Here is a 15,098-nt window from a genome sequence, read left to right as displayed (position 1 = left end):
CAGTAGCAATAGCTGCAATTTTTCTTCTAGTCACGCCGGTTTTCTCCTTCACTTTTGCTAATGTTGGGAGGAATTTTCTCATTTCTATGCATCTAATCTGTGATTGCTTTCATGTCTTTAATGGATACTTCCATCTAAAATCAGGATCTCCTCCAGCTTTAGCGTGTTCGTTATTGCCTTCGTTTTTTGTTTCCAAAGATGATGAGGAGTCGAAAGATTCAATAATGTAACTGGTACTGTTTTGGTTGAAAGTTTGACCGCAAGTTGCTTTTTGGCTTTCTTTTCTTCTCTTTTCTTTGTCCAAGTAACATCAATACCACCGATTACCATTTTTCTACTTATCCTTTGGTCTGATAAAACACACTCTCCGATTCAGGCATTTTGAGTGTCCTGTGCAACGACACACCGTGAAATCTAAACACTTGCAAGCTGCTATATCAAATGGTTTATTGCCCTGCTTCTATAATTCTTGTAATTTATTTCTTTCATGCTCCCTCTTCTGCCAATTTTAAAAATATTTTCAGTTTCCTGTGGTAACTGTTGATCACTATTTATACACAGCCGAGCGAAACAACAGGAATTGAAACACGTTACCAAATGTCTTCCATCTTTTCTGCTACCTTCGTGGAAACTAAATTCTTTGCTGGTTCTTTACTTCCGCCCCCTTCAGCTGCTGACGCGTAAATAAATAACATGCCAGAACGTCTTCGAAAGTTGGAAGCGTTCTCCAGTCGCGACTTTTGGCACTACGAAATATCTCTTGTGCTCTTGACATATTCTACCTGGTTGATTTTGCCATCTTTCTTCTTTATAGCACAAACCAAAAACACGAGATATTAGGCTGTAATACAGTGGTAGAAAATAAAGCCATCAGTAACTACAAAAGCGCAAAATTAATCAAATCACTAACGTAGCAACACGGCCGCTAACCAGACACGTGCCCCGAGCACAGATACAACACGCTAATAACAATCATCAAGCTGCCAAACAGTTGCACAGTACTTTAGCACCTGCACGAGCGCGCCCCTGATTTCGTTCTGTACCCTCTTATCTCCACCCACCAAACTATTATACTAGTGACCTAATACAGCTAACAAGTTCATTATACCAGAAAAAGACTGTTACTAAATAGCAAAAAAAAAAAAAAAAAAACTTATTTCTGGCAAACTAGAAAATTGCTTATAGTTGATCACTTTTCGTCTAATTATTCCCAAATTTCAGGGCCATTGCGCCCCGGCTAAAAATAATTTTAGTGAATTAAAAGTTATTGTTGTTATCTACTGATATAGGATGTATCTTTTGCATCCTATCTACTCTAATACTTACAGTCTGCTTCCAGCGAAGATCTGCCAAATAGTTACATAGTAAATGGAAATTGGTTTACAAAATCGCAAACTTAAGGCCCCTTGCGCCCCGGATAAAAATTATTTCAGAGAGCTGAAATTTTCTATGGTAAAGTATTATGATATGATGCAACTTTTGCCCCCTATCCAAATTCGCATTTCGAAAAAAAAAATTTTCGCTCCACCCTACTGTATGGTTCAGACTTGGACGCTACGGAAGTTAGAGAAGATATATTTAGAGAATTTCGAAAAGAGGTATCGGAGGAAGATGGAGAAGATAAAATGGACAGCGAAATAGAGTAACAACGAAGAAGTTTTAAAACAAATAGGAGAGAAAAGAAGGTTTTTAGCCAGCATTTTTCGTAGAAATGTCAATTGAATTGGCCACATCTTGCAAAGAAATTGTCTTCTTCATACAGCCGTAGAAGGAAAGATGTAAGGAAAGCGAGGAATAGGAAGAAGAATACAAGTGATTGATGATTTCAAAAATAGAAGATATTAGGAGTTAAAAGAGAAAGCTGAAAATCGAGAAACATGGAAGAAACATTTCTAGGCCCAGTCTGAAAATTAGGAAGAAAAAAATATACCCTCATTAGTCCAAGGAACTGCCAAAAGTCAGAATGATTAGTAATAATAGTATTGATAATCAGATAATTAACTGTTCAAGTCCGTGATCACAACAAAATATAGGCCTATTATTTTGTTCTGCAGCAACGAGTTGTGGCAAGCTATACTATTCCTCTTCGTACCGAATATTTAACTTAAATACGATGTTTTTTTTTTTTTTTTTTTTTTGTTACAGAAAGCATTTCATCGAATATGATCCTTGTTTCTGCTGAAATTTAAATCTTCCTAACAGATCATATTTTATTGACGTTAGGAGCACAAATGTTTGTATGATGTACGTTAATATGATCTCCCGCCAAGTTTGCGGCGGATGACATCGTGTTCGTGCATTTTGTCAGGACACTCCCACATTATCATTCCATCACGATTCACTTGCCTTAATCATTTGTTTCCCTTAGCCTAAAGGACATAATCGTGGATATTAAACTCAAATATTTCAGTTTCAGTTTCATTTCGCTTTACGAATGTTTCTGTTAGCGTTAGGAAAGTTTACGTCACTGTTAGGAGTATTAGTGTCACTTATAGGACAAACACATTACAAGACAAATAGCAATAAAGGATGGGCTACTAGACAGTGTTTTGTTTATACACACAACACATAAACAAATGCAGAAAGAAATACACGAAATATCGCTTATTACAGGCAACGAACAACAAAATTCTTAGTGACACAAATATTTGGTTTTCTTGCTTTGAGGTTTTCCTAGTGTTTCCTCATTTACACCAGACAAATGGCGGGGTGGTACTTACCTTATACGTCCCAGGTCACTTCCTTCCATCCCTTTCTCCGGATTGTGTGGTCACCGAGGGACGTCATCCCTCAAATCGTGAAGGGCTAAATGGCTTTAGATGCCGAAAGCCCAGAAATCTAAATCCTAAATCTAAAACTACATCTCAGAAAATATTCCCAGAATCACTTAATTTTGTTTTGCTCGAGGTGATCTATCAAAACATACATATCTTATACTAGGATAATATTAAAATAGAAAAAGTTTAAGGGGATTTATAATACTTTGTCCCTTTTCCTCTTTTAATTTCTTTCCATTTCTTCCTTTCTCTTTTCTCCTTGTTCTATCTCATTAGCCATAGTATGCGCGATCATACCACAAGGAAGAGCTTGGTTAGTGGATATTATCAATTTCAGCTTAATACATGGATTGATTATTGAACATCAATTTTTAGGTTCAAAATAAAATTCATTTTACTCGATTTTATCCGACACTACACACTATGTTTTATACCGAAACATATCACTATGTTCGGCTCAGTGATGTGTATCGATTGCTATGTATTTTTGGACAATTTTACTTTCTTCAAACGCTAGTTCTAGTTCTACAATATTACGAGTATTAGTGTTTAACAGAAACAAGTTTGTTCAGAGAAGAAAGCCCGTGCAGATTGAGTACAACTCAACACACTTATATACCCTAAAAATTGACTCCCTACAAAATCTTTATACTATTAGCGTCTTTCTACTTTCATTAGGCACTATACGCGCAGATTTATACTATCGGTCTATCTGCACATCACCCACTTTTCCATAAACCTTGAAATTGTTTCGTAGACTGTATTTATTACCATTGAAAGTGGAACAGTGCCACACTCACGTCTCTACTGTTTGTGAAACAAAGTAGCATACTCGAAGTTCCAGTACTACTTAATAACTGCTTCCGCCAATCAAAGATCAAACATCCTTCCGTCATGTTTAATGTATTTATTGTCACTAGAACGGGTTGTGAAGCTACACCAACGATTCTGCTGCCAACTGTTCACAACTGTTCAGGAAATATGACATTCCTGTCCCCTGAAAATATAACTTCCTAGATTGTAAAATACATTTTCTGTGACAGTTCAAACAGTGTGTATACTTTTTTGACGCATCCGGTTGTATATGAGAGTATGAGTATGAGAGACAGAATGGGAAACATTCTATACTTCCTTTGATTACAAAACAAAATTACAAAACCGTTCTTAAAATTAGAGTGCCATAATCTACCTCTCCAATTTACCGTAAATCTGCAGAACAGTCAGGAGGAGGAATCAAAGAAAACCTGAGTTGATGAAATCAATGTTGATAGGAAAACAAGAACGCTAATGACGATGGAGTATTCACACACTGCAACACTGCTCTACGTTTTTGCCCTGCCTCACTCCGTACCATATTCCAATATTCCTCTTTCCTTGTGTTGCCGCTTCTATAATGAAGACGTGCAACAATGACATACGTCGACCTGATATAATGACTTTTATAGGACATGAACAGCGAAAATATGTTAGGCAATATTAAATTACCTTCTTATCTTTGAAACACATATTTTATAAAAGTTCTTTTTGGGTAGAGAAGGTATGGTAATTATATTCTCCAACTAATTTTCATAATAACCGATTTTTCAAGTTGGTTTTGCTGAAACAAAATTATTTTCAGCTTAAAATTAATTAGCTTTTGAGTCAATATGTTAGTGTTTGAAATCTACACTTTCTAAACACTAGCAAGTGTATAAGCTTTAATGTACCATAATTCTCCATTAACTCGTCATTTAAAAGTAGGAATTGTCTGCCATTTGCAAATCTCACACACGTGCTTCTTTTCTTTGGCCTTCTATCCAGTGTTCGAAGTGGGGTAAAAAAGCAGAGGCGCTATGCTTTATTTCGAGTTTGATTCGACATACCAGCTATCTAAATGATGAAATAAAGTGAGGGTATATTGCCCAAAAGATTGCATTTCTATTTACATAATGAATAAAAACCATTGAAGATTGTTTCTGTAGTTACGGGGAGAGGGACAAGGAGACACTTTGATCCCCCGCCAACAACTCTGAATTTTTTAAAAAATATATCCTTAGTGTGCATTATAGAGAATTATTCCTCTTAATGCTCAAAAACCGAGTTTTTATATTAACAATTTCCTGCGGCAAAACTGCCGGGCCCACACCCGACTGAGGGGTATTCCAAACCCCCGGAAGCAGTTTTCGGAGTGAAAAACAACAGAGGTGGTATGTTTTATTAAGATTTTGACTCGGCATACCGGCTATTTAAATATTTTCTTGATCACTGTAAAACCAAAGACGGTATGTCCTCATTACTGAAAAACCAGAGGCGGTATGGCATACCACCGCATACCCTTTCACTTCCGCCACTGCCCGGAAGATATGCCCATACTCAAAACACGACATTTATATGCATTAAGACAAAAAGACACACACAAAACAAGAAATATACAATTCAATATGGCACAATAACTATAAACTAGCTTTGAAGACACCTCATTTTAAAAACAAAAGGTAGGAAAAAAAGTAACAAAAATGTCAGTGTAGTCAACTTTGAAGTTGTTCGCACATAAGAAATAAATTCTTTTTACATGCAAAGCTACACGTCAATTACTGTATATAAAACTGGATTTATTAAAGGTATTTAGCATCTACTTTCCAGTGACGGTATGTCTTGATCACTGAAAAGCCAGAGGCGGTATGCCTTCATCACGGGAAAACCAGAGGCGGTATGGCATGCCACCGCATACCGCCTCACTTCTACCCCTGCTTCAATCACGTTTGTTCTAAATCCATAATAATACAATTTTGGGGAAGAAATATCCTACCGACTTTTTATTCTCCTTTGTTATTATTTCCAATACTAGTATTTATTCACGACAAAACTTGCTAACACCTTGAATTCCTTGTTGAATTCCGTTCCTTGAAATTTTGTTATTTTTATGTATAGAATATATGTGTATTCTAATAAATGTTGAAGCGCATGTATATGGAGTGAAAATACAGACCATCATTTTTCGCTTATGTAAATGATATTGGCAAACTACAGGGTGCGGCACGTAAAACGGCCCGTTAAGTGAACACATAAAATGAAATGTAATGTATTGAATATGATTAACTATAACACATAAATGAAGTGTAATGTATTGAATATGACTACTCACCTTCACAGCAGCCTTCACAGCAGGTGCAGAAAGTGTCCTCCGCCCACTTCAACACACATGTGAGCACGATTGAGGAGATTCATATATACCCTTGTCCAGTGGCGGATCCAGGATATGATCAAGGGAGGGGCTAAACCATAGTTTGCCGTTTTATCCAGTGTAAAACAGGATTGAAGCCCATTTTATCCAGTGTAAACCTGAGCGTCAAGGGGGGGGCTATAGCCCCTATAGCCCTCCCCTTGGATCCGCCACTGCCCTTGTCAGTTCTTGTGTTGTAATGCTATTGGTGACATCCTGGATCCTGGTCTTGAGTTCTTCAATTGTGTGTGGATTTGTTTCGTATACTCTTCCCTTTAACAGTCCCCATAAGTAAAAGTCACACGTGGAGAAGTCTGGTGACCGAGGAGGCCACAATCCTTTGCTGATTGTCCTCTCTGGTGTAAACATCTCATGCACAAGGGACAATGATGCACCTGATGTGTGGCATGTTGCACCGTCCTGCTGAAAGTAACATAACTGACGCTCCTCTTCGGTCAAGTGTGTATAAAACTCCTCCAGGATTCCCATATACACGTCACTGTTCACTGTCGTCTCAAAGAATATGGGCCCAATAACGCGTGTGGCGGAAATGGCACACCAAACACCAATCTGCTCATCATGCAAGGGTACCTGGTGGATTGCGTGTGGATTTTCTGTCCACCAATACCGGTTGTTTTGGGAATTTACGTACCCAGACAGGTGGAATCACGCCTCGTCACTCATGATGAGCAATAGTGGATCCAAGAAACCACTGGCAACATTGCTCAACAGCCATGAACAGAAATGCACCCTCTTCTGCAGGTCAGGCTCCTTCAGTTCTTACACAACACTTATCCGGTACGGTTTTAACTTCAGTCCCCTTAAAACACGTCTGCAACTTCTCTCACTCGCATGAACCTGTTGACTCAATCTCCTGGTTGACTTTCGAGGACTTCTTGTCATTATCTCCTCCACCTGCATCTTTAATTCAGGTGTGCAGACAGATGGTCGTCTGTTCCTGGGAGCATTTTGAACCGATCCTGTACGCCGCCATTTTTCAATCAATTCCTGAATGGTGCTTTTTGCTGACACAGAACGTCCTGGAAATTTCTCCCGAAACAAATTCTTTATTTTCACAAAAGATTCAGTGAGAATGAACCTTCAACAATGGCAACACGCTCGGGTATTGAATACGTCATTATCACACACTGATACTCACCCGGCTTAACACAACGAGGCCTTTTTCTCAACTGGTTTCGACAAGTTTCACTGGCTGCGCCTGCACGTGACTGCTGCAGGTCGTAAGTCGACCCGACCTCGATACGCCATCTCTTGGTAGGAAGGTAGATTATTTAAGTGTTGCCAAAAACACAATATACCAGAATATTACGACGGGCCGGTTTTACGTGCCGCACCCTGTATATACTAAACAATGTTCGTCCTAAGCTCTAAGCTGCGATAAACAAAGCCACGTGAAAGTAAATCTTGCAGATTTTCTGTTGGCCTACCGACGCTTGTATTCCTCCGCAAAATAGTTAATATGATTTGATTATTAATTTCACTATGATGCTCCATATAAAACTGCTAGATTATTATAAATGACAAAAATATAATACGAATTATCTAATAATACTGCAATCGAATGTGGTTATTGAAACAATACAAATAAATACTAAGCATGCGCAGTAATTATGGCGCCAATTTAACTGTGGATGCGTGCTCTGATTTTAAGTCTGAAAGATGTCTGACATGAGTCCCGGTTCCGCGAGTGTTGTGGTGAAACACCAACAAGGGAAACGTGCTCAAAATAACATTAAAAAAACATGTTATAGATGATCTTGCCGAAGAGGCAGGTCATGTAGTTCGTTTGCCTCCATATCATTGCGACCTAAACCCTATTGAGCTTATATGAAGTCAGAGGGTTTCGTAGCCACGCACAACAAAACACTGAAGTTACGAGATGTAAAATTTTTCTTTGAGTCTGCCGTGTTTGGCTTTACTCGAGAAGACTTGACAAAGTGCATTCAGCAACTAACAAAAGAAGAAAAGAAAATGTGGGACTTGGATGACCATGTGGTCATAATAATAATAATAATAATAATAATAATAATAATAATAATAATAATAATAATAATAATAATAATAATAATAATAATGTATTTTTCATGTAAGAAAAATGTGAAAGACTTTCCCCCTCCTACTGTTATTAGTAGTAGAAGTATTATTATTATTGTTCAACGGGTCTAACTTCATCGAGGGAGTCGAGGGAGTAAAAATAATGATTCGAGGGAGTTGAAGGAATAAAAATATTCACTCGAGGGAGTAAAAATAATCACTCAAGAGAGTCGAGGGAGTAAAAATATTCACTCGAGGGAGTAAAAATAATCAGTTGAAGGAGTAAAAATAATCATTCGAGGGAGTAAAACAATTCAACCGAGGGAGCAAAAATATTCACTCTAGGGAGTAAAAATAATCACTTGAGTGAATATTTTTACTCCTTCAACTCCCTCGAACCATTATTTTTACTCCCTCGACTTCATCGAGTGATTATTGTTACTCCCTCGACTCCTCGAGTGATTATTTTTACGTCCTCGAGTGAATATTTTTACTCCCTTGACTTCCTCGAGTGAATGATTCTACTCCCTCGACTCTCTTGACTCCCTCGAGTGAATTTTTTTCTCCCTTGAATCCCTCGAGTGATTATTTTTACTCCCACTACTCCCTCGAGTGAATATTTTTACTCCTTTGACTTACTCTACGGCAGTATTGTTCACAGTCTCGACTAAGAGTGGAAAAATATGTTTCCAACAAGGAGAACTACAAAGTTTCCATCAGTACTTGCAAATATACTCAGCAGCAATGACCGATAAATAACGACAGAATCAAATATGTTGTGATAAGGATTTCTAAGGCTACACAGCCTGTAGCTCGTATTTGAAAGAACAATACATTTGAACCCGATTTACTTGTACACATAGTGTTAAATGAAACTGAAAAATTCGTCATTTATCAGTTTACTTTTCTTCTTACAGAAAAGCTGCAGATATCAATATGGAAGGCCAATTCTTAGTAAGACAACTGTATGAAGATGAAATTACCTACAATTTGGTATCAGCAGCAGAAAAGGTTTTGGGTTAGTACTAGTAAGCTTATAATGTAGAAAATATAATAATAATAATTAGGACTTAAACACAAACGTAGATATTTATTAATGTTCTAATCATTCCGGTATATATAATTTCGCATTATAGAGTTCGTATAATTACACTAAATTATAAAATCTATTTCTGGAAACATTTACTGATTTTTTAACACCATAACAGTTCACTTGACAATGGCAGTGCATCCCAGTAACACCAAACGAATTTTTAAAATATAAAACTTGTATATTTTTTTTTCTTTTCTTAATTTTTAAAATAAATCTACCACTTGATTTATAATTATTTTTTGCCTTCGACTTGTGTTAACATATAGTTTTCTTGACCGAGTATTTACTGATAGATTATTTAGCACTATGTATATGGATTCAAAACTAATAGAAATTATAGAAAAATGAATTTTGGATTGTTTGAAGTTCCACTCTGGAACATGTGATACAATATTCAGACCAGTTGAATCTCTTGCACATTAATTGGACCTGTTCGATAAGTGACAAGTATTGAGAATATCCAGTTTTCGTAGAATTGAATATTTACATACGTGACTTGATGAAATTAATTATTATCTCTTTATATATTGGAAAAACTTTAATGCATAATATGATTGCCTATAGAATACAGAACAATTCACCATTGCTTACACCACATATTTCTTCTAATATCCATTAAGTCCTTATATTATTATTATTATTTTTAAAAGGTCAGTTTCAATGTTATCAATGTAGTCAAATTCTTTAGACACGGTAAGTTATGATATGTTGTAACCAGTTGGTTTAGTTCTTCAAATACTTTTAAAAGGAGGAAATTTACTTGAAGAACATGGGAGAACCGATATAGAGACGTACCTTTTCTCAAACATTTGATTGTATTGATAACATTTCTTTCTTGTACTCCTTTGGATCTTGACTTCTTTTTGACATGGTATATTTTAAAGATTAGGGTATCAGAAGTTTCTGTAAATTTAATTTTACGACTTCTGCACTCCATATAGCCTACGTTAGTATACTTTTTTAGTAAATAGATTAAAAAATAGATTCTAAAAACACCAGGTCACTTTCAGCATTATTTCTTCTAAATTTTGTTTTCTCTTTTTAAGTATTTTTCTTAAGTTTAGGCGCAATGCCATTTCTGCAACATTGCAGCCAAAAATGTGTGACACATGAATTGTGTTGGTTGGAAGAGTATTTTCTTCACTTCAATTAAAAATCTTTTTTGTGGGAATGATTTCAATATTTTTATCCTATTTTTACTCTACGTACTAAAGGCGTAATCCGGGAGGTTGATGGAACTCTTTATCAGATCAGTTCTTCCTTGGTTTTCTCAGACACACCAGGAAAATGCCGAAAGTTCCCAGACCACTTCCTTCCATTTCCATTCCCCCAGACAGTGTGCCCGCGGAGGGACGTCATCCCTCAAACGTGTCGAACTTGAGGCCATAGATACAGCAATGCACAGAAATGTGTACAGGGGTGATTAATGACGCTTTTTCGTCCCTCTTGCACTAGTATCCGAAATGTTGGAATTTAAAAAAAAAAAAAAATACACATGTTACTTCCTATCAATGTGCAAAATTAAATTTTTTCCTGCTAGTCGGGAACAGACCAAATATTTCTGCGAGTGAGCGAGTGAGTCAGCCACATAAAACTAAGTTTATGGAGGTTTGTGTTTTAATCCATCATGGCTTCCCATACGTAAGATTTAGTACTTTCGTTCAACATGTCATTACTAATTATTGTGTGTAATTCAGAGTTACTGACGTTAATAGTTATTCAGCAGTGATGTCCTGAAAAAGACCACTTTGTTGTATGTAGTAAGGCTAGCTTGCAACGCAGTTAGAACTTGGTTGCTTGCGTTGTCGCGCATCCTCATAATTTAATTAGTATATAACAACCACAAAGAATCATATATTATAAACATAAAACAAGTGTAACATTTACTAACTAATGTACGCCTAGTTCTTATTACCATCTGTACTAAACAGAAGAAGTAATGAAAGAGTTATTATTAAGTAAAATGCATTTAATGAATTAAAGTAGTATTGAATCTGTATATTTATCTGTTCATATTTTTGCCTTACCTATTTTGGATAAGTAATTATAAAACTTGATCATTTTTTTGAATTCTATTTAATCACTCTTATACGCAGGGGCGGATCCAGGACCGACTTCTGGGGGGGGCGGTGGGTTTTCATACTGCTACTTTTAAGGGCACAAAACTTTGGAATATGTTTTATTTATATATATAAAATAAGAAAGTTTTCCTCTTCTGGGGGGGGGCGATCGCCCCGATCGCCCCCCCCTGGATCCGCCCCTGCTTATACGTAGTTATTGATACTTAGGTAAACTTTCTTTTTTTACTTCCTTGCTTGTCTTCTTAAAAATCAAATAGTAAACTACACAACATTGCAGTTCATAATGAAATACGAACATTTATGTCTTGGTCCACAGGTGCTAGTCATTTACGTTACATTTTCTTTTAATTTTCTTCTTCAGCCTTGCAATAATAACTAGAAGTGCGTTACATATTTAGTGAACATATTAATACAAGAAGCAATATTAAAACTCTAAGGCATAGGTTTAAATACATAAACAATACTGTTGAGCGTCTCAATAATATTCGCAACAATGGGAAAAAGCAATACAGTATTCTTAGCCTTCAAATATTACGAATGCGATTATTGACTTCAAACCACATGTTTTTCTTGGCCGTATTGGGTGGAATTTGACTTGTCAGATTCTAGATTAACGATTTTAGGTTACGATTTTACTGTAACAATACATAAAAAGAACTCCAAGCCTTTAGTGCCTACAAATGCGAATAACTATTGCCGATCAGACATTATTTTTATTAGTATTTGCTCATGACATTGGTTCCCACTGTTTTTTTTCTGGCGTTTTAGGTTGGAGTTCATTATGTCTTAATTTTTGCATATCTTTCCAGTTAAGATCAACTGAAGAACTCATTGTCAGTAGGGACCTAATGTTCTAAATATTTACATTTTAGGAAACAAATAATATAAAACTTCTTTCTACCTTAGTCTGTGTTGTGTTTGAAAATCCTTTTTGGGAGGAGGGGAGGAAACAAATGACGAACATACTTGGCCTTGATTTTCCATTCTTTGCGGTGTGCTTGCTTTGGATATGAACTCGAATGGAAGTTCAAATATAACTAACTTTAAGCAGTAAATATCGTCTGATATAACCTTGTATAACGATTCCTTGTCCAGTCACTGCAAATTTTGTTTCAAATCGCAAAGATAAAAAGTATTATTAGAGACGAACGGCTACAAGTAATTGGGTGATTTTACTTTTAAGGTCGAATTGCTGCCGCTGAAAGAAAAAGATTTTGCAAAATTCCATTCGTTTTAGTTACACTTCTGAATACCAATTTGACATTTAAAAATGATGAATCAAACAAAAATTATAATCTTTTCTGAAATAGCATAAAAGCTGATTCCAAACAATAACTACAATTTATTTGAAAAAATTACGAAGTCTCGTATTTTCGCCGCAAATTATAGAAGATAATTTAAGAAATTGAAGAATATCGTATACAAAATACATAGTAACTAATGTACTTATACTTTAATTGTTTTGTACAAAAACTTAAAGTACACCAAAATATATGACTTAGATATACTATAAATATATTCCGCATGACAAGTAATGTTGAAAAATGTTCTCAAACGACCATTTAATATTCAGTCAAATTTATATTTCCAAGGATACTTCCCCATAAATTCCAATATCACAAGAAATTAATTTTCGTCATTGTATGTAACGATATATAATGTAATGATTCTAAACTGAATCATTTTGAGTCCAATCAAAAGGTGTTGTAACACGATATTTCCACAACAATTACACATAATTAAAACAAGGTTCAGGGGAAGATTTTCCCGAATCACCTGACTGTCCAATTAGTCCGGATTTTGGTACAGTATTTTGAGCAGTCTTCCGAGTCACAATAAATCCCATCTTTTGTAACCATAATTACTATTTTCCTTTCCAAAATTGAATTATTAATAAATATTTTTTTAATGAAATGAAGCTTTCAACCAAACTCTACAGCAGCCAACTTTCTAGTCGCGAAAAAACAAAATAGCATATATCATCAGATACTGTTTTTAACTCTACTGAATTCAAAATATTAAGAGAAAGGATTCTGATATCTAGTTATCAGTTGACTCACCTTGAACGTTCGTAAATGTGTTCAAACTGGACCTGGGCAATTTGTGACTGTACAAACCTTTTCATGCATTTTCAAAAGTATGACGAAAAGAACTCTTAACATGAACGGAACACAAAAAGGGATAAGATAACTAGTAAGATATTACTTTTCTTTTTCTTATTGTTTTTGCTTTAACGGCTCTAATTGGTCAACTACCTACAACTACTTGCTCTGTGAATGATCGTGAATACCCGTAAAGAAGATGACAGAAGCAACACAAGGATCAAAATTCAGGGACCCCGGTCTAGCAGAACAAAGGAATCATGTATAAAACATTCTTTTTTTTCCTTTATTCGCCACTGTTTTTTGTTTGTTTGTTTAAGGAAAAAAGTGTTTTTGACAAGCACATGAGAACACTGTTCGCTTTCCCTGTAATTTTCTTCCAACTTCACGCATTGAGTAACAACTTTCCAGAGCTTGATTGATGAGCACTCTAGATGCAGGCTAACCATACTTTGAAAATACACAAGTTTGTTTGTAGCTACCACAAAATAACCAAATCTTCACAATTTTTATCTTCCGCAAAACTAACATAATATACTGAAACTTTTCTTCTTTTTACACAAATAGTTTAATCACACTCAAATATAATACATTATTATATTCAAGTTGGAAACATTTTTACGTTTCTCATTACTTTTTCCTTTTCTTTCTTCCTTTTACTAATCTGTAATCTTCTTCAAAATTCATAATTTCTTATCATGAAACACGGACCCCCTGTGTCACCTCCTGTGTCACCGCCTGTGTCACCACTGGTACTAAAAGAACAAAAGGAAGGAATTATATCAATGAAAATAAATAAAGTGTTAAATCATGATTTGTAAATAAATTTGATATTATACAAGAAGGCAGTTTACATGAGTCAACATTTTCTCGAATTTTATTCTTATTATTTTTCAGATATCCCAGCAAATGCAATTCTTGAGCTATTTGGAAAAATGTTTTTCGAATTTTGTCAAGATTCCGGATTTGACAAGATATTGCAAGTTTTAGGTGCGACGCCAAGGGATTTTCTTCAGGTCAGTTAATAAATAATTTGTTCCAAATTTTCTTGAATCATTAGTAACCACTGATTTTATAACGGACTGTTTCAAACCTAAAAGCAATGTCAGTTTATTCACGTATATGTATGTAAGTTTCTTTATCATCTTGTAGAACATCAACAGGTAAAAGGTGAATATGTTGATTTGATTTGTTTATAGCTTTGTCATAACTTCAGCACTACGCTCGGTATATATCGCTACAAAAAATTCGATAAAGCGATCGCTAGCTTTCAAATTATTAAATCCTAAATACCCATGTACAACTCCACCGTTTTAATGGATTTTGATGAAAGACCTATTAATGTTCTTGTCATATTGTAATGAATGACACTGAGTAAGTAATTTCACGTACAATTCTATAGGGCGAACTTTAAAATTCACATTTGTAAAGCCTAGATTTACAAATTGTTTAAGAAGATTCGATCAGAGATGAACTATATACTCGCCATATCATCGTGAACAACAATGAATAAATGGCTATGCCGTTTACTTCTCGGTATATCGTATACTTTCCATCAGGCACGCAGCCAACTACAAAAGTTTGGGAAGCCATAACAGGCTGAAGGGGAGGAGGTGCAAGTCACCAAAAGTTCTAAATCGCTTTTATTCAGATCTTCTATGTGAAGTAACCGTATTTCTAATTATAGCGTACGCACCTTCACACTATCTCCCAACTATAATAATAATAACAATAATAATATTGTCCGTTTACTGTAGCTTGGCGCTGTGTTTTGACACAAAACCTAGC

At 35.6% G+C, this 15,098-nt stretch overlaps 1 protein-coding gene across 1 annotated transcript in view; it reads left to right on the top strand.

Moving 5' to 3' along the window:
* Gycbeta100B (guanylate cyclase soluble subunit beta-1-like) overlaps positions 1–15,098 on the top strand; it is a 207,036-nt gene that overhangs the window by 130,731 nt on the left and 61,207 nt on the right. The window contains exons 3-4 of the mRNA XM_081738661.1: positions 8,952–9,052; positions 14,208–14,326. Of these exons, the coding sequence (XP_081594787.1) occupies positions 8,952–9,052; positions 14,208–14,326 (220 nt within the window). The remainder of the gene's footprint in view (positions 1–8,951; positions 9,053–14,207; positions 14,327–15,098) is intronic.

Source organism: Thermobia domestica, chromosome 14 (genome assembly GCF_964235325.1).
Source record: "Thermobia domestica chromosome 14, izTheDome1.hap1.1, whole genome shotgun sequence".
In the NCBI taxonomy this organism is placed as follows: Eukaryota; Metazoa; Arthropoda; class Insecta; order Zygentoma; family Lepismatidae; genus Thermobia; species Thermobia domestica.
This window is presented reverse-complemented; position numbering and strand designations above follow the sequence as displayed.